This window comes from Rhipicephalus microplus, chromosome 5 (genome assembly GCF_043290135.1).
Source record: "Rhipicephalus microplus isolate Deutch F79 chromosome 5, USDA_Rmic, whole genome shotgun sequence".
In the NCBI taxonomy this organism is placed as follows: domain Eukaryota; kingdom Metazoa; phylum Arthropoda; class Arachnida; order Ixodida; family Ixodidae; genus Rhipicephalus; species Rhipicephalus microplus.
In genome coordinates this window covers 83,168,500-83,190,018 of record NC_134704.1, presented here as the reverse complement: position 1 = coordinate 83,190,018, position 21,519 = coordinate 83,168,500, and the positions used below count along the sequence as shown (strand labels likewise).

The window sequence follows — 21,519 nt, the reverse complement described above, 5'->3', positions numbered from 1 at the left end:
AACGGCTATGTCAAAATAACTTACGTTCTCAATTGCTGCTCATTGCTTCTAGGCTTGTAATGTAAGGTGACTCCATGGCTTGGATTGTTGTTTGCAAAAATTCAACATGTTTGACACACTGAAGTTTTTTGCTACCTGAACAGTGGTGAAATGTGATAAGTGCCTTCTCTACGAATATAGAAATAATTGAGATAGAGCTGATGGAAAAAATGCAGATGATGGTAACTGATAACAAATTTTCAGGGGATGGTAGTCGTAACAACTACTTCGTATAAACGATGGTGAGTGAGATTGCTTGGAACAATAGAAGACGCACCTTCAGTGCTAGAACATCCACAGCGTGGTCTATAAAACACACATAAGGGATTTTAGAAGGCTGTTGTGTTAAGTTGACTTATTCAAAATTCACAATAACCCGGCTTCTCTAGCACCGTCGGCAGGAAAATGAATTTTAAAAGCAGGAAGGTTAACCAAGGATCACCTCCTTTGCTATATATAACCAAATAATTTATACTAACCACATGCCCACAAATAAAGAAATGTTTGGGTGCAATTGCAGAAGAGGAAAGGAAAAAGAGGTAATGCGGACGTGCATACGTCACTCACAGTGCAGCGTCGCATATTAATCTATTGTTCATCGTGGTACAAATAAAAGCAATCATGCATTATTTGTGACTGAAAACTCAACCACAATCCAATTTTTACATATTTGAATAATGAAAAATATCGATGAGGTCAAAGGCGACTCTAGTGTCTAGTCGTATTTATATATGTGTACATCTCTTTTTAGAACCAATATCACGTTTTTCAGCAGGAATTATAGTTGAGTTCTTGTACCCTAGATTGTAATGTTTGCTTCCGCGTAAACTTTTTGAAGATTTAAAGCAGCGCGTAAAGTTTGTTCAATCGTCAAAAAAAAAAAAATAGAAGCGGCAGTGAGAAGTGCTTGCGGCGCGCCGCTCGTACTAAATACGGCTGGAGCGAATCTACACGAAGCCAATAGGTGAGCGGAAATAGTCAGTCGCGGCCACTCGTATCCTTTCCGGGGCAGGTGTATCGATTCTCTCGGCGCAAAAGGAAAGCTTGTCGAGAGCCGCACGTGCGGGGTATGTTTGCAGGGGCGGCCAGTGTAGACGCCACCGTTGCCTGGCCTCGCCGCCCACCGCCGCCACCTTCGTTTTTTTTTTCAAGACTCGGCTATCGAACTGTGTTTCTTCCCTCTCCGTGTTTGAGATTTTTTCACTTCTATGTTTCAGCGGGAGAGTCCTCACGCGAAATCTCCTGCAGGCCACGTTTGTTGCTATTTACAGTACGAGGGGGCCACAGCCAATCGATGCGAACGAATCGAAGTAAAAAGATCGGGAAATATGCACACGCGCAAAGAGACGAGTGCGTAGAAAACTTATTGCAACGTGGGGCCAGCGAATATAGGACTCTCCTCGTGATTTGTCGGCGGAAGGAGATTGCGCCTTGTAACTTCGTTTGCTAGTCGGACAAAATAGTCGTGCGGCTCGCAGCTAGTGTAATACGATTAGAATGGCGGGACGTTGCTTGAAGCTGGTGTGAACCAAGAATATTTCTAGGCTATATTTACCTTCTGCGGCATGGCTTAATTACGTTACGCGTAGCGTTACAGGCAGCTCGTCGTCTTGTTTACTCGTTGTGCCTGTTTTTAAGCGCCGTTTGATCTACGAGAGCATTTTAGCTTTTTTCCGCGATGAAATATTTTGGTGTTCAGAAAATATGAATCAAAGTTCTGACACCTTGTGTCTACGTAGACGGTGTTTAAGCGTTGCAAATGCTCGATGATTGTTTACAAGGTGGAAGTGGTCGGAAGGCTGACTGAAAACGAACGACCTAAATTATCTCCTTTATGAACTCCCTAACTTAAACTTTGCTTGTCAAGTACAGGCATTGCTTTTCTGCCTCTAACGTTCCTTTCTTTGTTGGCAAAGTACTTCACCACAACTTAATTTATTATTTTAACGCCTTCTTGATAACTGTATGCCATATTGTTATTACGGCGTTTTGACTGGTTGTACGGTGACACGGAAACTGTGAATGAATTAACCTTTCCTAATGTTTTGTCTCGAAGATGAGCATTATTAAACATAACAACACTTTGCCGTTAGAGGTGTCTATGCGGATTGTGAGAAACAACTTTGAGCAAGCTGCTTCCATTCCTTTCTTTTTTTACATTTTTTCTCTAGGAAAAAAAACGGCGTCGTCCAAAAGAAATGAATAGAAGTGAATGACTAAAGAAATAAAGAAACATTTCATGCGCTCTTGCTGAAGTTAAGGGAGTGCAGCGCAGTTTTGGGAACACTCCCATGGCGATCAAGGACCGCTATCAGAACCGATGATGTCTTCCATGCGCTCGCGATGCATTGCATATCCATGTATTCGAGGAAAATAGGACAATGGTGGCATCACCTCATCAAAATGCCGTTTTGTCGGTATTTATTTCTTTCTAAATAGCCGCCTTTCGTTCCATTTCGAAGTGCGCGGAAGAGCGCGTGGCGCCAACAACGAAATGATACAAGGCAGCACTGCAACAACGCCCGCTTTTGTCGACACTCTAAACGTCCGTGGTCGCTTTCAGGGTCCTCGCTTATTCATCGCTTCACGGCTTGAAGGAAATAATCTTGCCAACACGCTGCATGTTGTCACCCGTGTCCGGCTCGTGGCCCTGAGTCCGGCACGCTGGACGGTGTCATTCGGCTACACGGGCCTTCAAGTCTTTCGTAAGTGGGTTGTGAGGCTTTGCAAAGACATGCACCACTACGTAACGGGTATTGGCAATTGTTGAGTTAAGAATGTGACATGTCAGGAGCAGATATATTATGGTCCATGCAAGGCTTCCTTGAATGTGATGGAAATTTTTCGGCTACCATCAAAAAGACGAAGGAAAGCGTACTTTAAAGCATAGCTACTAGAATGGTCCTGAGTGGCATTTAATGACCATAAATGGCCAAGAGTGGGAACAAGTGGCGCTCTTATTTGAAGTTTGAAAAGAAAGAAAATTCGAAGTTGCAAATCGGTGTAGAATTACTGCTATGGCCTCTGTAAAGCCGCAAATATTCAACGTACTTTAAACTAATACCACACGCAACCATTTCTTAAAACACTGCATCACGCGGCACGTGTAAGCTCTTGCAAGGTTTATTTATACACCACGTAGATCCCCCACTTCATATCACGCTGTTGCTATATTGATGCAGTGTGGCCTCGAAATTTTTTAATAGTCATTGCTTGGTTGATTAAACTGTTACTCTTATAATGAAGGGATCATGACAACACCAGGGAACATCAAGCATCATCGCAGACTAAGGCACCACAAGATCGGCGCTCGAGCGCCTCCATCTTCCTCGTCTTGTCGCTATCTCGAATCTTGCACCTGCCCGTTAGGTTCGCTCAATAAACCTCTTTGCATGCTTTGCAGACATTGTTGCTCCTATAGTGCTCGGATAGTGCTCCATCACCACATTTTTGTTCGCCTAATATCACCAACTGTTCTTTTATTTCACTCTTTTACGCTACTTTTTCCTTCCCAATCACAGGGTAGCAAACCGGAGACTTCTGGTTAACTTTGCTGTCTTGCCTTTATATTTCTCTCCTTCTTGCTGGGACACAAGTAGGCTTCAGCTATTTAGACGGGGAAAACGAGGGCGTAGGAGAAATACCTTAAGGGAGTCCGACCTTTTCTCAGAAAATTTCTGGCTACGCCCCTATTTTCAACTTCCCAACCTTCTCCCGCTTAAACAAGGGGGTGGTTTGGTGGCATTACATCCCCTATATCTCCCCGCCCCCCTTGGGTGAGCATGACTTTTGTTTAGTACAGAGTGTGCTGAGGGTTATTTAGGGTGTATATTAATCCATGAAGCATGCCGCCAAAGGTAGTTGATTGCGTGAATTGTCTTCCGCAAAACGCTGGAAAGTACGGCAAACTCACTAAGCCCAAGGTCTTCACTGTTACGACCAACGACCAACATTTTAATGTGCTACTCATGGCCCTGGGACCAGGCCCCTCAGACACACCCATATTTCTTTCCTTCACTCGGGGCAGACTAATGTTCCTCCCAGGTCGAACTTCACCGTTATTCAGGCCGCATATAGAGCTCTTCAAATGTGCGTCGAAAACATCAAACCATGCACAGCTTGCCGCACACTCCGAACACAGCGGAAGCGGCGCGAGCCTTTTTATAGCGCGGTCACCGCCGGAGGCAGCAAAAAGTTATGTACTGTGTGTATATGTGTGCGGAAAGCCACAGCGGAGACAAAAGCCCCCAGGCGTGTACACTTCATCCATCAGTGCGCCGCACTCCATCCAGACGCAGAGACCCCCCGCCCTTTTCCCTTCCCATTCCTTACCCTCATATTTTGTTCTCTTAGCGTCCCGGAAGACATACAATTTATTTCATGCCACGACCCTCGCGACGAGAAGGGTTCCTATGGGGAGAGCAAGGCCGAGTCAAGGGTAAAAGACCGGGCCACCGCGAAGGGGTGCGGGTCTTAGAGACGGAAGAGGAGAAAGAGAAGAACGTCAGACGAAAGGATTGTCTTCACCCTCTGCTCCGGAGTCCAAGCCCTTCAAGCTTTCGCTTTTTTTTCTTTCCTGTTTTGCCCCGGTCGTCACCATCATCTCCTCCTCCATTGCTGTTCGCGTCATTGTCGAGGCTCTTGTCACGCCAAGGACATCCATGGCTGCTCTCTTGTCACTCGAAAAACAAACGAAGACGCGTCTCCGTGTTACTATTCCTCGACGCGCTTGCCTCTAGGCCGCCGAGGTTGTCGTCGACGTCGTCTCAAAGTCGAGAGCGCCACTTCTCACAAGTCGACTCGCTCAGTGCACTCCGCGTCGTAGGGGCTCAGTAATGAGGTGCGCGCGCTAACAAGAATGTCGTCGCTGCTGCTGCTGCCGCATGCCTGTAGCACTTTAGATCTCGTTGTTCCCGGGCTTCCCCTGCGCCCTTTACGAACGCTTTGCCCTTTCGGGTGTGTCAATTTTGTTATACAGACGCTGATATGTTTCCCGTGTCTTTGTTTGACGTCATCCTACGAGTGGGTCTTTTCATCTTTACTAATTGTGCGTGATTAAACTACCTTATTTTTCCCGATATAACGATGACAAAGTTTGACATGTTCGTTATTACGCTGTAGAATGCAGGTGTTTATGCTGTACGTTATTACGCGGTAGGGAACGGCAAAAATCTATTAAAGTGTCAATACAATTGCCATTGTAAGGAATAGAAAAACTTTATTCCAATAAAAAGGGGTATACATGTCTTAGATAGATGTTAAGTAAGTCTCGGCGCTCGACTTTACCCGATAAGTCTCACTAGAGTAAGCCTATTTATCAGGTAGTAGCTTAGTAGTTCTGAACACCACACCCTAATTTTCATTCAAGAACTTCATCTTAGCTTCAACTGTGTGAGCTATGGAGAAGAATAATAGTCAACGAAAAACGCATTGTATATTTTGTGTGCTCTTTACAAGAAAAATACTTTTCCATTTGCAAACTTCTTTAACTCAATTTATTTGAACACTAATTAAGTGCATCATTATATTTCAGTTGTTACATGGCATTCACCGGGATTTATCGGCATGAGGAAGCGTCAGCGCTGCCGGTGCTCTCTAGCGCCGCACTTAAGCACTATATTCCCGGTTGGCGGCTAAAAATCTGGACGGCATGAGGCGCGGGTTCTTCAAAACGGTGAGTTTTGGCCTTTTTTTTCTTTCGTGTGCCCTTTCCCCCACATGGTGAATAAACTTTTCTCAGTAATCTTTTTACGCGTGTAGTGAATAAAATTAGTAGCCGGCATTTGAAACTTCTATGATTTTTTTGACTTGGTACAACCACCATCTTTTAGTCGGTTTACAGCGACATGTGGTCACGTCGAGATTACAGCTCCAGAAAACATGCTCTGTAATAGTTTGCTGCTCCCCGAGAAATAAGAAAATTCACGTGAAATTATTTTGTTTATTCAGAGTCGGGCTTCCATACTGAAGGAGGGATCACGTAGTAGCAGTGAGGGAGCTGAATGCGGGACGACCATGAGCTTTGAATTGTGAGTTTGAATCGGGGCGCATCAATGCTGTGAACTGTTCTACTAGGCATGCGTAAATTACCTGGAAAGTTCTAGAAGGAAAGAGCAACACAGCATGATAGGGAGCGAAAAGGCCACGAGGGTAACAAAATGCATGATACCAGTTTGCTACTCTTTAACGGGACGAAAAAAGAGAGGCGGGGGTAATCAAATTTTAAAAGAAAACGAACACACTAAAAACAATTCAATGGGAAAGGCGTATACTGAAACAGTGGCAGTTTGAAATATGTTTAAGGCATTAGGAATGACTAGGCCAGAGTTTTTGTGTAGCTTTGTTCTTATCTTGTCAAAAATAAACTGACAATGTCAATGGATGCCTTGACCAATGAACAAATTTTCCAACATGAACAAGAGCTGGCGAATGCTGGAGATAATGTGGCGCTAACTTGGTTTTATAGTTTGCGAATTCTGGTGCCCTACAAGAAAATGAGTCCTGTTTTTATTTAAATAAAAAATATCGCGGTGCTTCCTGGGAGTGTTTTAAACACAGCTTTGCCTGATGCCGTTGCGTGAATTTAGAGGGGGTACCACTGTATAAAATAAGAAAGTTCGGGCTTAAAACGCTGGACTTTATCGATTAATTTGCGACATTTGTGTCGATGTCCAATTTTGTTGTAGTGCTATGCCTGGTTGCTCATTATGAATTTTGTCTATATAATGCTTGAACTCACAACAAATAGAAATACTGGGCATTCTTTCTTCACTTAAGAGTGTCAGTAGATGTACGCGTATTTTAAAGCAAGAAAGTTCCACGTTTCTGATGAAAACGCTGGATGTTCGTGACGCTGTCTGCAAATTATGAAAGTTTTGACCATAGCAGAAACAAAATCGCAGTGGAATGTAGAGGGACAACTTACCGACTTCGGTTTCACTCATTTCGCTTCTCTGCCTGAACTCCTTGGGACGCCGCATCTGAAGAATGTTTTCGCAGGGATCTATTTTACTTTTCTTCGTTTGTGAATATTTAGGCATGTGAACGCTTAGTTGACCTTGGTTTATGAGTGCCACCGAAAGTCAGAAAATATTTTATGTAAGTGTTTTTTTCTTCTTTTTATCGTGGCCAAAATGTGGGTATCACTGGCCATGCCGACATTCAACGCAACAAACTTCCTATTTTTAGGGTTGGCTTTGCCGCATATTGAGTCTTACTGCCACGAAGCACGCTATACAGGACGGCGGCTTGAATTCCTGGGCGTGCCTTCGGAAGAGAGGGGTGAGGCCTCTTCACCTATGAGAAATGGAGGCCACTTTAGCTCCGCATACGCAGTGCCTAATAGGTGGGTTCGAGAAGCCGCCAGGATAGAACAGAGAAGAAAAAGTGCATTGGCTATCACGCGATGTAGGAAGCCACTCCAGTTTGCCGGGCGAGCTCACTGGATTTTCTGCACAAATGTTCATATTCTAAAGATTTTAACATGTATATTGTAAACCAAGTTCTTGTATAAATAAAGAGAGCACATACCAAAAGATGGTTTTTACTTAAGAGTAGCTACTGTGTGCGTAGTGCTATAGCGATGACGTAGCCTTGAAAGTGGGTCGCTCTTATATTTCTAACATTCATTTTTTTATCTTGCGTCATTCTGTAAAATATAGTATTTTAGTTTTATTATGACAATCTTTACTGGCGCAGCGTCAGAGTAGCCTTAGTGCAGAATGTTGAGTTCGACTGTTAGATAGTAGTCAGTTCACAAACGACATTCATTGTAACGGACATTGTGGCGGCTACATTTTAAGGAGCCCTCGTAATATGCGTTTATTTCACCCCTTTGTCGTGCTCATAACCTTCATTTATATTAATTGTGCATATAGAAGCAAGGTAACATGTTATTTTTTAATGCTACGTGAAATGCGAGCACATAGCAAAAGGAAATGAAGTATGTATTTTTTAGGGTTTTTCTAAACAACAATCTACGACAGTCTTGCGCACTTTTAATTTTTATTGCTCAAGTGTCCGTTTCTTGCATGTCTTGAATGAAATGCGTATATTCCGCGTTACGCAGCACTTTCAACAGAATTTCACAATACGTTGGCATTGTGATAAAATGTGTGTGATAAATGTGTGTGCTGTTTGTTGTTCTTCAGTTATCTTTATCTTAATCGGTAATTTTCACCGCGCCATGCATGGCTAGGCTAGAGAGGCATCTTTGTACTTACAGTTTATTCTTTTGCTATATACTTTAATCCTTTCCTGTCAAGGAGTGTCTTTGTCACCGTGATCCACAGAATACAAGAATGCGGCATACAAACTCTATTGTTAATCAGGTGAAACTTGTATCTCGTACAAAAAACAAGCCAAACTAGAGCGAGGTGTGTACACGCATAGCTGCTGCCGAGCAAACAAAAATAACCTACAGCGCATGGCCTTCGAGTATTTGAGCGCTGTGTAGTCACAAGATCATGGAATTCACGTATCACATATTCCCTGCCCCATACAATGGGCCCATCGGAGTTTAAAGTTTATCTCAGTCGGTTTTAACGCATGTGGATGACGTAACAGCTGTGACTGTTCATCGACGGTTAGCAGCTGCGAAGCCCGTCATGGCACGCGGAAACGATAGCATAATCTGTTTAAAACTGAATTGGAAAATTATAAACATGCCTGTGGTACCCCTCTTTCAATCGCTCTGTGTTCAAAAAGAAGTACTTCCACTACAGTGATTTTTATAGCAACCATCCTAACACTCTCAAACAATCTGCAACCTTGTCATCACCCTCCTCATTTTTTTTAATTCGAAGCTGTCATGAGTTACCAATTTACATGATGTTGCCATAGTTCATGCATGACACGGTGCCAGGAAGCGTACAGAATAGCGGCTGCACGCAAGTAGGCTTTCGCCGGTCGCAGTTGTTTTGGCGTTTGCTATTTTCAGTGACTGATCCGCTCTAGATCATGGGCACGTAGGCCATCAGCCGCATCTGACCTGGCAAATTGATCTTTTGTCGTGTTCAGCTGTTATTATACGCTATCGCATTCTATTGTTGAATGAAAGAAGGGAATTAAAAGGGCAAATTTTTTCGTTGGCGTAACTTAAATTAAAACAAGCAGGTAATGAAGCAAACAATGTTACAGGGGTTGCTGATTGTGCTCTCCTAAGTGAACACTACTACTTTATTCTACAATGTTCCACTACGCTTAAGACTGTACAACTAACGTCCTATACGTTTCTCTGCTTCAATATCTGCCTGCTTTCATTGAAGTTGTGTCACGTTTCGCTGTTGCATTTCAGTGTTTCGCGCACGACAGTCGTCAGGGCCTGTCGCGACAAAAGTGCCGCGCAGTTAGGCAGCTAGATGAGTTGAGGTAAGATTACTGCCATGGAGGGAGGAAAAAGTCAAGCTGGAGTAATAATGATGTTGCACAAAGAAAGAAAGAAAAAAGGAAAGGAAGAGAGAAATAAAAAAAGACATGAAGAAAGAAGGATAGTAAGAAAGAAGGAAAGAAGGAAGAAAGAAAGAAAGAAAGAAAAAAGAAAGAAAGAAGGAAAGAAAGAAAGAAAGAAGAAAAAATTTTCGTGCTTGAGCAAGAGCTTCTGAACGTTTTTGTTTTATTTCACGTTGCTCCCGGGGCAAAAAGTATCGGTGCCAAGCGCAAACACGTGTTTCTTCTACTTTAAGCCGAGAAAATATCCGTAGTGTGTAAATTTCTCCCTGCTACAGGCTCGCGTTTTCTCGCACGCAACGATTCAAGTTGCATTCGAGGGCGCTTGTTCGCGTTTTTTTGGGGCGACAAAATGCGCTCTGCCAGAGCTCTCAGCGGGCATCCGTGAATGACGCAGACACCACGTGGGTGTCATGCAAGTGACCGAACTTAGGAAAGTGTGGCCTACGCGGATAACATCGTGTTGGATGCATCAGGCTTCACACACGACGTGACAGGCTGTTTATTCGCGTACGCTTCAAGTCTCTGCAAGAAGATGTCATTTGTATTCATTCTACCTAGCCTCGCGCGTACTTCAAAGGTCGTCTGAATGTATTAAAACAGGAATGAAGCATGTGAAAAATAGAAAGATTAGCTATTTTTGTGCAACGCAAATATAAGTTTATTGTTTGCATTCAACCAAAGACTGGACGCGCAAGAATCGTGTTTTGGCATTGTTACATTCTAACCTGCCGTTCGTCGTGCCAGATGCCATTGTGTGTAAAACTGTCGGTAAGAATGCTTTCCCCCCCGATGTCAGTGCCTGGCCGCAGGCACGAATCCCAACGTTGTCCTGGAGGAGGAGCAGGGAGTTCGCTGTGGTTGGGCAACAAAGAACCCGACGGAGGTATGGTGAACAACTTTTTGTTGAGCGGGATGTACAGTGTGAGAAAGCGTCGCTGTTTCCGTTCTCATGGAGCCAAAATCTCAACACAGGCACTGTCGGCTACACGTGGTCGTGACAAAGCTCAGACTGTTTATCAGCGTGGGACGGCGTCACAGTAGCAGTTCTCAGGAATCCAGTGCCTCAACGTAACTATGGACCAATGCTGGCATTCATGTTAGCGGCCATCTTCTCCACAAAAGAGCTCAACTCTCCCACTCCACGGGACTCTACCTTCTTGCCCTGCGTAGAGTCTTCAAGGCGTTGACCGGGTACATCATTGCGTGGTGTGCTCGTGCTACTCATTGGACCATTTCGCCCATGTTTCTCAGCAAATAGGTGGCCCAACCTATGCAAACTTTTTGGTGGGTGGACCACTGATACTTGAAGTCGCCTGATGTGCGACAGCAGTAGTCACCGCCTCCTTCAGACCTCCGTGTTGAAAAAAATGACGGGCCATAAAATCAATCAATCAACTAATTATAATAATAAATAAATAAATCATTAAACTTTATCTGTGTCCATTTCAGAAGCGGACAGAGAAGCGATGAATAAAATCTGGCTGCCCACAGCTAGACTCGTCCGTCGCCCCCATTCATGAGGGGTCACCGCAGCACAGCGACAATTTGGTTCACATATAATTTTAAAAAATCAGCAAGGAAAGTTATATCATTTTAAAAACGGGAGATCATTTGTGAACAAGGCTTAAACAAGAGAAAAGCAGCAAGTGCAAAAGCTAATAGTAGTAATAGAATAGTAAAACTAATAAAATCAACAAACATATACGTATTAGTAACCACTAGAGTTTACGGATTTTAAGCGCAACTTGCCTCATGGACAACAAAGTAAAACTAAATTGGTGTTTAGAAAAAAAAGGTTAACGCTTTCGAGTACTTCGTCCTCAACTATGGGAGAGCAGTGAGCCGTCCCGATTCTCAGAAGTGCCAAAAAGGAGACACAAAGTCACTTTTTAATGTGTAATGATTAAGAAGGGAATGCAAGGCATGACACAAGCGTTGCATTGGAGAGTTCATACACGTGGCCAGTATCATCCATGTCTCCCCCTCTCGTGTCACACAATTCTGTTTTCTTTTCTAAGCAAGCAGTCTATTTTAAGCAGTTCAAGTTTTCTTTAGCTTCTAATTTATAAACGAGTTTTTAGTCTATAGCAATAGAGCTGACGAATGACGACAATGTCGGTATCAATAAACAGAGCAGAAGTGTCTGTCCCAGAAGACACAATAAAAGTGAACCGAATAAACTTTCGTTTGTCACACTATGCTTGGTCTGAATTCAGTAAGGTATTGAACCTATTCCGAAACATTTTGCGTCATGTGGAAAGCGATATACATTTGCACGAAATCACTGTACAATTCACTTGCTCATCCTTCATGTAAATAAATATTACGTTCCGTCCCTGTGAAGACATCTCCTCAGCGAAAGTTGGCCTTGTGGACGACGGCGGTGAGCCAGCTACCCTTACAAGCCCCGTCGCATACCCCTTCCCCACAACATTGAAAAGTCTCAGGAAAAAAGGCGCAGATCGTCTAAAGAGCTGGCTAGGCGGCGGGTAGATTTGTTTGTCAGCAGTGCTCTTGAAACATTAGCACAGTCATCATTCTCCTTCAGGGAACGTCGTTTGTAGAACGTAACGAATTCGTTTAGTGCCGGTTGAGAAAATTTCATTTCCGCCAGCGTATGATCGCGAGCAGCCCTTACTTGTCTGTACGTGCTTCAAGCGCGTCGTAGTTTTGAAAATACTTGTAATCCGTCCACAGGCTTTCATGTGTTCTGATACTTTTGAGTTTCTGCCACAATTTACACAAAACGAAATCTTACTGATTTCAGCTTTGAAAAGACCCTTGGTGCGCAGTCAATGTTGCGTAGAAACTTCGCTACATTTGTGAAGGGCGTAGCTCAGGTCGAGCTTCACAGATAGTCTGAAATAAATGTGAAGTGGGGAAGTTCAAGAAAAGAGAAAACTATTTAAAAAGGCGACCCCTTCAAGAGAATCGCAGGGGATTCGAATGCCTTTTTTTTCGCTTCTTTTGGTGTCGCCACTGCGACGGCTCAGAGAAAGGACATGTCTTACAAGTTGTCACCACGCAACACACGCTCGAGGGTCTCCGTTTCCGAGGTGATGGCAAGGCTTTCCGCAATGTTTTCTGGGCTGTTCGGCACCGGAGACGACATGCGAGTTGTCGTTATTCTTCGTCAGAAAAAACGTTCGTACTCCTCGAAAGACAAGCCTCTGTCTGGTTTGACGCCATCGACGTGGCGTTTCCGCCAGGACGAGCAGCATATAAATAGAAGGCGCAAACGTGGCCGGACTTCGTTCGAAGCTGGTGTGTACTTATGTTGGGGGACGTCTACGGTAGCGTCGTTGTCGACCGGTCCGCCGCCTGCTGTTCAGGTCTTTGTGTGATAGCATTGCCCGCAACACGTAGACATCTTGTATGTAAAACCTTGCAGCCTGATTCTCAAAACTTTCGGTGCGTGGAAGGAAGTGTGCTGAAACTTCTGCAATACGTTGAAACTTCTGAAGGCTAAGGCTACGGACACGTGCTGATACGTCTTAGCATCACTCGCTTTCACACGCTATAGGACAAAGAGCAGTGATGATATTTTCGGATGAGCTGCTGAAAGAGCGCTGGCTTCAAAGAGCCTGGGATATGAATTTGACCGCCATGCCTTTAGACAGTCTAGCTGTAAGTGCAAGTCTATATGAGAGTTCACCAGGGCGTGGTTATTTTTTAAAGGTGCCCTCACCTCAGCTGGCCCCGCCTTGGTGGTTTAGTTGCTAATGTACTCGGCTGCTCATCCGCAGGTTGTGGGATCAAATCGCGGCTGTGGCGGCTGTGTTTCCGACAGAGGCGGAAATGTTGTAGGCCCGTGTGCTCAGATTTGGGTGCACGTTAAAAAACCCCACGTGGTCGAAACTTCCGGAACCCTCCACTACGGCATCTTTCTTTATCATATGGTGGTTTTGGGACGTTAAACCCCACAAATCAATCAAATCAATCACCTCAGCTGTAACTGCTGCTATCTGGGAGAGATACCAAGGGTACTAGTCTTAATCTTTTTTTATGTGAACTGGATGAAAAAATTGAGTTCTACAGGATCCGCTTAGACCGATCAATATACATTATTACTACTATATATTACTGCGCAGGCACGTAAATATAATATACGATCGGTTGCTCGCCATGATATGATATGAAGCTCGACATACGTGGCTTTTTTTTTACATTAAAGAGCGTGAACGTCAGCATACAAAAAGCAATGTCATTTCTAAAAGAAGCAGTTTACAAGACGTGGTCATCACTCCCTGTTTTACACGCCAGACAATGTCAAATGCCGTTCCTATGAGGCAGAGTGTTTTTTTTTTCAATGTGAAAGCGTTGGCCGTTTTATCAAGCACAAAAATTGACCGAAGTCCAGCGTCGGTGTCACGTCGGCGGCGTCCACGTGACGTCATCATGACATTACGAATCGTCGAAATTAGGGTTGTTGCTGTGGCGTAACATAACGTGACATCGCAAGATGATGTCAGTGCACGATGTCGTTGTTTCGTCAAACGTGGCACGATTCTGAATGCGGCGCAAAACAAGAGTCGTTGTATAAAGCGCGCAGTGCATCCGATCACGGAGGCAGTGGTAAACCACCTTAGGTGCAGAGAACTATTGGAGAAAATTGTGGAGACATTACTACGACGACTGAGAACAAACAAGCTCGTAATCCTCCTTCGAATCGACTAAAGTGTAGGCGTAAGGGACCGTGCAAATATTGTGAGCAACAGTTGCAGTTTGACGGAGCTTCACGCGATCACTTGAGGAACTTCATGTGATCCATGACACCTGGATCACTTCAAGATGCTGCATTTACGGAGGAACCACTTTGGCATCAAAAACGTCGGAAAATGATTGATGTGTGCAAATTTGGCCGAAAAGCGGCTCTTTTACACCGATGTTAAGCATAAAAAATTTGGCAGAACGCGCGCCTCTTGAAAATCGGCTTGCATGCGAAGCAGTCAGCGAGCCATTGTCTTGGCTACATCTTTGGCTCTGAGCCAAGTGTTACGAGATGTATCAACGTTTTTTTTCTTTGTTTGTAAGCGTAGTATTTGTGTGCACATCGTTGCTTTAGCAGGAATGGTAACTAGAGTGGAATTTAAAGGGTAGCTTGTGGTTTTATGTGACGAAACAAAGTGCACGATACGGTATGAGGATGTGAATATGATGCGTTAGAGTATCCCTCAGGGTGTGACCAACACCTCAATATGGATTTCTGAATCACACAAAAACAAATTTTATTGTTATAAACTATACTACAAAAGCATAGCCAACACTGGAATGACAATTGAAGTCAAAACAAAATGGCACCTGTATTGTAAGAGTATACATGCAATTGTCATTGCTTAGTTATAGAATTAGATAGCACTGCAACCACAATTGACGTTTCAGTGACATTCCGCTTGCACAGGGTCATTTTCGAAGCAGTTTGAAAACACGGCGTGGATCAGTTGTAATATAGCCCACACATACGCAGAACTTTTGAGTTCAATTCGTGCTGGAACATCTATTTTTATTTTCTTGCATTCGTGGGGTCAACGTTGCTCACGTCGGTTTTTTTTTCAAATGCTCTTGTATTTCAAAGCACTAATGTCCGTTTTCGCCATTGCTCGGTTGACGTAAACTATCACGCACGTGTGGTGCATACCCACATATCATGCTCCGTTGTATCTGGATATGTGCCACACGTCTCTGGAGGAAGTGCTTTTACTATGCACGCGAGAGGATTTTCACGTTATTCATGTCATGGCCAGACAGTCAAATTCGTAAACCTGCTTCCCCGCTATACCAAGCCAAGGCGGTGATCACCAGAACACCTCTACGTAGGCGGCTAGATAGATAGACAGACAGATAGACAGACAGACAGACAGACAGATAGATAGGTAGATATACAGACAGATATATATATATATATATATATATATATATATATATATATATATATATATATATATATATATATATATATAGATAGATAGATAGATAGATAGATAGATAGATAGGTAGATAGATAGATAGATAGATAGATAGATAGATGAGAAATGTTCAAAGTTCACGCCGATAGGTAAGAAATGCTTCGCAATCAATGCGTAACGGCGCTTCACAACTATATGTAATTGAAGGTATAAGCGTTCATACGCCAGGTATCCTACACAAGAGTAAAGCTAGCGGCGGATGAATTGACCTCGAAAACACCGACTCCATCTCACGCGCAAGGACGTTTTCTACCGGACGGGGCACGGACGGAACGTCAGGGAAGCGGCATGAATTTTACATTTGGGGCGGGGCGGTTTGCTCCATATAGCGTTTCAGGCCGGATCACCGAGCATCTGTCTGTACCACAGAACGTCAGCTGGGCGGCCCGCTGGTTCATCTTGCATTAATGATCGCGATCTCCGCTGGGATAGCAGCAGCAGCAGAGTTTTGGAAAATCGCGGAGCTTCCTCGCTCGGTAACTTTGTTTAACCCGCCCGTGCTCCCGGCAGCGGGGAGCGTTAGTCTCTCTGAAGCCAATTTTCTTGCTTCATCCTTTCCCTTTACTTCCCTGTATCATTTGAAAGCGCTTTCGCTACAAAACAACGTTGAAGAAAAAACAATTTTAATTACGTGAGTTCCTTTCATACGCCACGGTACTTACAAATATCGTTATTGTTTTAGGGGGAAAGATACTTCATCTAGCGTGAAAATTGGTGGTTGGCTGCATTCCGCGGGATCGACGTCACCCACGAGATGCCTCAAAAGGTCATCATTATATCTTGATGCCATCAATTTACATGAACATAAAGCTGAGCTATTTGGTACGAGTTCCTGCTGAGAAGTCTCGAACTGGAAATGTGCACACAAGATGGAAATGTGGTGTTTCGACTTCTGTCTAGCATGCAAAGTTCCTACCGAAACTGGAGCGTTCTCCTCTTGCGTATACGTGTTTGCGTGCCGAAGTCTTTTATCATGAGGCTGTCACCACGTGACGTCATCTTGCAGTGACTCATCTCCGAAACCTGTGACATGACCATGGCATTTTTACAGCGTTACATATCATGATGTCATCTTCTGACGCCATCACATAAGCTTAGAGATTGCGTTACTGGGTGAGGTGGCGCGTTGCCTGGAGATAAAAGCAGAAGGCAAATAGACGGGACACAAGAGTAAAGAGGACTTGCCAGGTGTGGACTAACAAATGATTTTATTATGAAAGAATTGGGAGGAATGTTTACAAAGCGTGCTCTACAAAAGGCTGTGCACACATCGCAAAGCTAATCCTACAAAAATCCTAACATATCTTGTGTCCCGTCTATTTGCGGTCTGCTTTTGTTTTCAGATCACATCATAAGCTTCGAATGCATACACTGTGAAGCTTCTCCACATACAGGAAAACCAGGAGGAGGGCTGTGGTGAACATTGAGCTCCCCTCTTCTTCTTTAAGTAATGAAGTAGCCTACCCTCACCTGTTACGATGTGCTTGGGTAACATTTGCTGGCAAGCTAGTTGGCGGGACGTATAGTTCAGACTATGTTGATAGTTCAAACAGCACAACCGACACAAGCCATAAAGAAGACCAAGGACAGCACTTTGTCCTTTGCCTCGTTTGTGTCCTGTTACGTTTTTGCTCTTTTATCTACGAGAGATGTACTCGTGGTCTCGGTAAGGTTTGCAGGGAGATTAAATAAATGTATGCCACAGAATAAGCGACGCCCTTTTGAAACATGAAATTCTGCATAAAGCATTACACTGGTCTATGCATACCCAGTTAGGCTTTCTTGCCTGCACCGGAGGTGGTTTCAGGGAGTGTGGCAAGGATTACGAAAAGTTGCGCACCCGTAATGCAGAAAAATATGAGAGTGGACAAAAAAAGAGGGGTGGGGCGGCGGTGGGGTTGGTTGGGGGTACGAGACATCATGGACGAAGTGTGCACTCGGTATAGCATGAAATTCTTAACGGGCGATTTCGAAGCTCCCTCAAGGCAATCTAGACGCTAAAAGTACTGCGTATAACACGTGCTACTTTGCATGTCCTTCCATGCACACTTATTCATCCTACATTCCTCCCCCTGTTTTTTTCCTAGCCCATAAAAGAAATGCGTGAGTCGTTGCCTCGTATAAATGGATCTTCAGCCGTACATGGCCCCTGATGCTTTTCAGATTGATCTTGCGCATCGAACTTGCCCCGAATATATATAGTAAATTTTTTTACGTGAATAAAACGCCGCAGCATTGCTCGTTGTTTATTTGTGCCTGCGTAAAACTTTTGCGATATAAAGGATTTGTACATTACTTAACCCAACAGTTGCAGCCACCTCTTTGAGAATACATGTAACAATATATGGTGTTTTACGTACCGATACGACAATTTGATTACGAGGAACGTCGTAGTGAAGGGTTTCGGAAATTTGAACCATCTGGTGTTGTTTAACGTGCACTGACACTGGCGAATACACAAAAGCACGCTTGTGCATCCGAAACATTTATATTGTTTAGGTTTGACGTTACGTCACATTCACTGCGTAGACCGCGAAGAAATTTCGCTAACTTTTGAGGGAATAGTTCGTCGCAAATTCGCACTCAGGCCGGGTGCTCAACGAACGGCGAGCACCTTATGCACGTATGCTTGCGCATGTGTTTATATTCTTACCTGCGTCTATCCGTGGGTGTGTATGCTTACGCGCGCGTGCACATGAGTGGCGGCGGGGGCGGTGGTGGTGGTGCACTGACTCTTTCACTACGTGGCGCTTTCTGCTGCGGGAGTGGGGTCCCATCGCATGAATTATTCAGACCCGCTAGAGAGAGAGAGAGGTAAGGTGGCACGACAGTCACCACGAGCACGTCTCTGGAAGCCAGCGAAGCAGTCCATATACCGAGTCAGCGTTGTACACCGTCGTTTCTCTATCTAACCGGGAGCTGCAACAAAGGGTAAACAATGAATAGCAATATATATATGGGAGAAGAGCTTTTGGTGTGGCAGAAGTGTGAGTAACGCCGAGAAACGAGCAGAGAGCACAGTGCAGCGTGTGGAAGCAGTGACAGCCAGGTTTTTCGGTCGTCCCTGTTTCGAAAGCCGGCTATAAGCCCCCTCTGAGCTCCGGTGCGATGCGCTTTTTTTTTTCGGGGGGGGGGGGGGGGGGACTCTGACGTGACGGCTTCTTATACGGCGTGCTGTTTCCTATTAAAGCGCGTTTGCCACAACCTCTGTATTGGCTGCCACCGCTTCGCTACCGGGCAGGGGCCTGTTGTAGCACGTAACACCACAAGGAAATTGGACAGCCGGGAGCGTCGCGATATTGTCGGGAGGCCTTGTTACGCCATGCACGCTGTCACGGCTTGCGGCCCTCCGCTGCGCTTTTCTTCTCAGTTTTTAACTAATATTCCAGATAGTATATATGCAACTGAGCCCAGCGCATCCTGTACGCGGGAATATAAGGCTGATCATTCGATCAATGGTTGAGACCCTAAACCAACACGACGAGTGCGCGTAACCTAACGTAACGAAGAGCGCGCGTACTTATTTAAGTCAATCTTAGCGAGACTCACGTCGGAGGAGCCTTGGTATTTTTGCACAGCGTACACAGAAGCAGTGAGAAAAATGGGCAGCTTCCTGAACGCAAATTACTTTGCAATAGTGTGCTAAGAATACGTTGCACGTCAAGTGAGCCGCCTTGAAAGTGTTCTTGTTTTCACGACGCTATATGTCGAGCTTAGCTACTATGCGGACTCACCCCCCCTTAATTGTTATTTGCGTTGATCGTAACATCTAGTTGGAGGTTGAACGAACAATATGTGAGCATGAACTTGCACTGTTCTCTTGGTCATAGATTGAACAGGGGTCATATTCGCGAAGCTTTTATCGCAAACGCGATTGTACAAATGCTTGAAGTGTGCTCCTTTCGTTGCACTCATTACCATACTATGATGTTATGGTATTGAGGCAGCGTGCACTGCCAGCATGTGGAATATGAAACGGAATGAGAGTCATGCAACTGTCAGTTCTGCTGAGTAGCTGATCGGGCAATATTCTGCCTGGCATGAATTGCTTGCGCATATCACACCTCACTGCACACATCAGCGACGTGGTGCACATACGATATCGGTGATATAGTACGTATGTTGAGCGCGCCAGCTGTGGGCATGCCACACCGTGGTGTGCTCTCATCATGGCTCTAACGGTGTTCACGACGCTTCAGCCCTAATCACGCGCATCTGTATATGATACTAAAATCGGAATGGTTAACATGCAAGTGAAGATATATACATATATGTATAGCTATTTTCTATAGATATATATAGATCTGTAGCTGTAGAGAGCCGAATGTATCAGGGAACAAACGGGTGTTAAGGACGACATAATTGAAATTAAGAAGAAATGGCGATGGGCAGGGCCCGTAGCGTGGAGGCAAGATAACCGCTGGTCGATCACAGACTGTATTGCAAGAGAAGGCAAGCGGGTGAAGGAGAGACAAAAAGTTAGGTGGGCAGATGAGATGAGGAAGTTTAGAGGTTTAAAGAGAAAGTAGCAAGCACAGTACCGAGTTGACTGGTGGGAAATTTGAGAGGCTTTTGTCCTGCAGTGGGCGTAGTCGGGCTGATGATGGTGATGATGATGATAGCTACAAGAAGCCATTCTGAATGTACTGAGGGCCGAGTAGCAAGACGGCTAGGTGGTGGAGAGAATGTGAACAGATAAGCCATTCAGTTCTTTGGCATTGACGCATGTAGTAATATAGCTCAGCACACTGGAGATGGTAGTCACGGTGGTGAAGTAGTTACGGGGCTCAGCTGCTGACTCGAAGGTCGCGAGTTCGATCCCGACAGCGGCATTCGCATTTTGACGGAGGCGAAATGCTAGACGCCCACGTACTGTGCGATATCAGTGCACGTTAAAGAACACCAGATGGTCGAAATTTCCGGAGCCCTCCACAGCTCGGGGTCTCTAATACTAATATCGTGGTTTTCGGAATTAATACTCAAATATCAATATTAGACCGGAAACGCTAGTTAGGTTACTACAAGCACTTTTTCTTTTTCACGTATAAGTTGAATCACACTTCAAAGGTGGTCCAGCAAGCGTGGCCGTGGGCACTGGAATAAAGACGGAAGACAATAAAATGTCATATATTACGTCGATAGTCTCTGCACATGATTTGCAAAAAAGAACAAGAAAAAAAACAGCCGATTGGTCACTTTAGACGAGTTAGATTGGGACTGTAATTGTGCACTTATTTACTACTTCTGGCTTTTGGCAAGCACCTCGCAAAAATAATAAAAAATATTCAAAAAGCGGAAACCAAGAACGTACACCCTTCGTGCACTTTTTATGCGCACACTAATCTTTGAAAACAAAAAGAAGCTACACTCCTATGGTAGTTGGTAGGAACAATGTGTGCTAAATCCATTTAAAGTTGTATGGTCACTGTATTACATTCACGCTGCTGGTCTTGCCTTGAGCGCTTACGAACATTCAGGAAGGAACCGGTAGAGCGGAGAATGTCGAAGGTCAAGCTATAGATAATTCGGTCGCGCTAATTTATTGAGCGAGGAAAGAAAGGTGCATTAGCCGTTTGGATGGCTCGACCTCGCGTTCGTCAGGTGTAAGCTCGCCGAAGCGACTTCCGGTGTCGACAATGTGTGAGCACCTTGAAGGGAAATTGTGGGGGAGAGAAAAGGAGGGTGGGCTAGGGTACACTTCCCTACAACAATTCAAGGCTCGAAGGGAACAAAAGGACGGAAGGGAAGCGCATTAATTCGGCCGCATTAATATCTCGAGCGAGCCGCGAACATGCGCCGCCACGGACGAGATCTAGCGTGCGAGAATACCTAATCGTGACGCAGCAGTGGGGCCAACTGGCGGCGGTGCTCCGAAGGCAGAGGGTAAAGGTTAGACGAGACAGGCACTGGCTCGTATAGAAGGTTGGCGTGATTCGCATCATCAATAATTAATCAACCGCCGGCCCTGGCTGGCCGCTCACTCGGGGCTCCTCCACTTAACACCGTGCCACGCTGCCTTGCGTATACGGTGCTGCTGGCGCGGCACGGAGAGTGATTTTTGCAC

At 44.8% G+C, this 21,519-nt stretch overlaps 1 protein-coding gene across 1 annotated transcript in view; it reads left to right on the top strand.

Moving 5' to 3' along the window:
* LOC142817849 (cadherin-like and PC-esterase domain-containing protein 1) overlaps window positions 1–21,519 on the top strand; it is a 226,033-nt gene that overhangs the window by 65,215 nt on the left and 139,299 nt on the right. Inside the window, exon 2 of the mRNA XM_075895727.1 lies at window positions 5,573–5,713. Coding sequence (XP_075751842.1) covers window positions 5,690–5,713 — 24 coding nt within the window. The 5' untranslated portion in view covers window positions 5,573–5,689. The remainder of the gene's footprint in view (window positions 1–5,572; window positions 5,714–21,519) is intronic.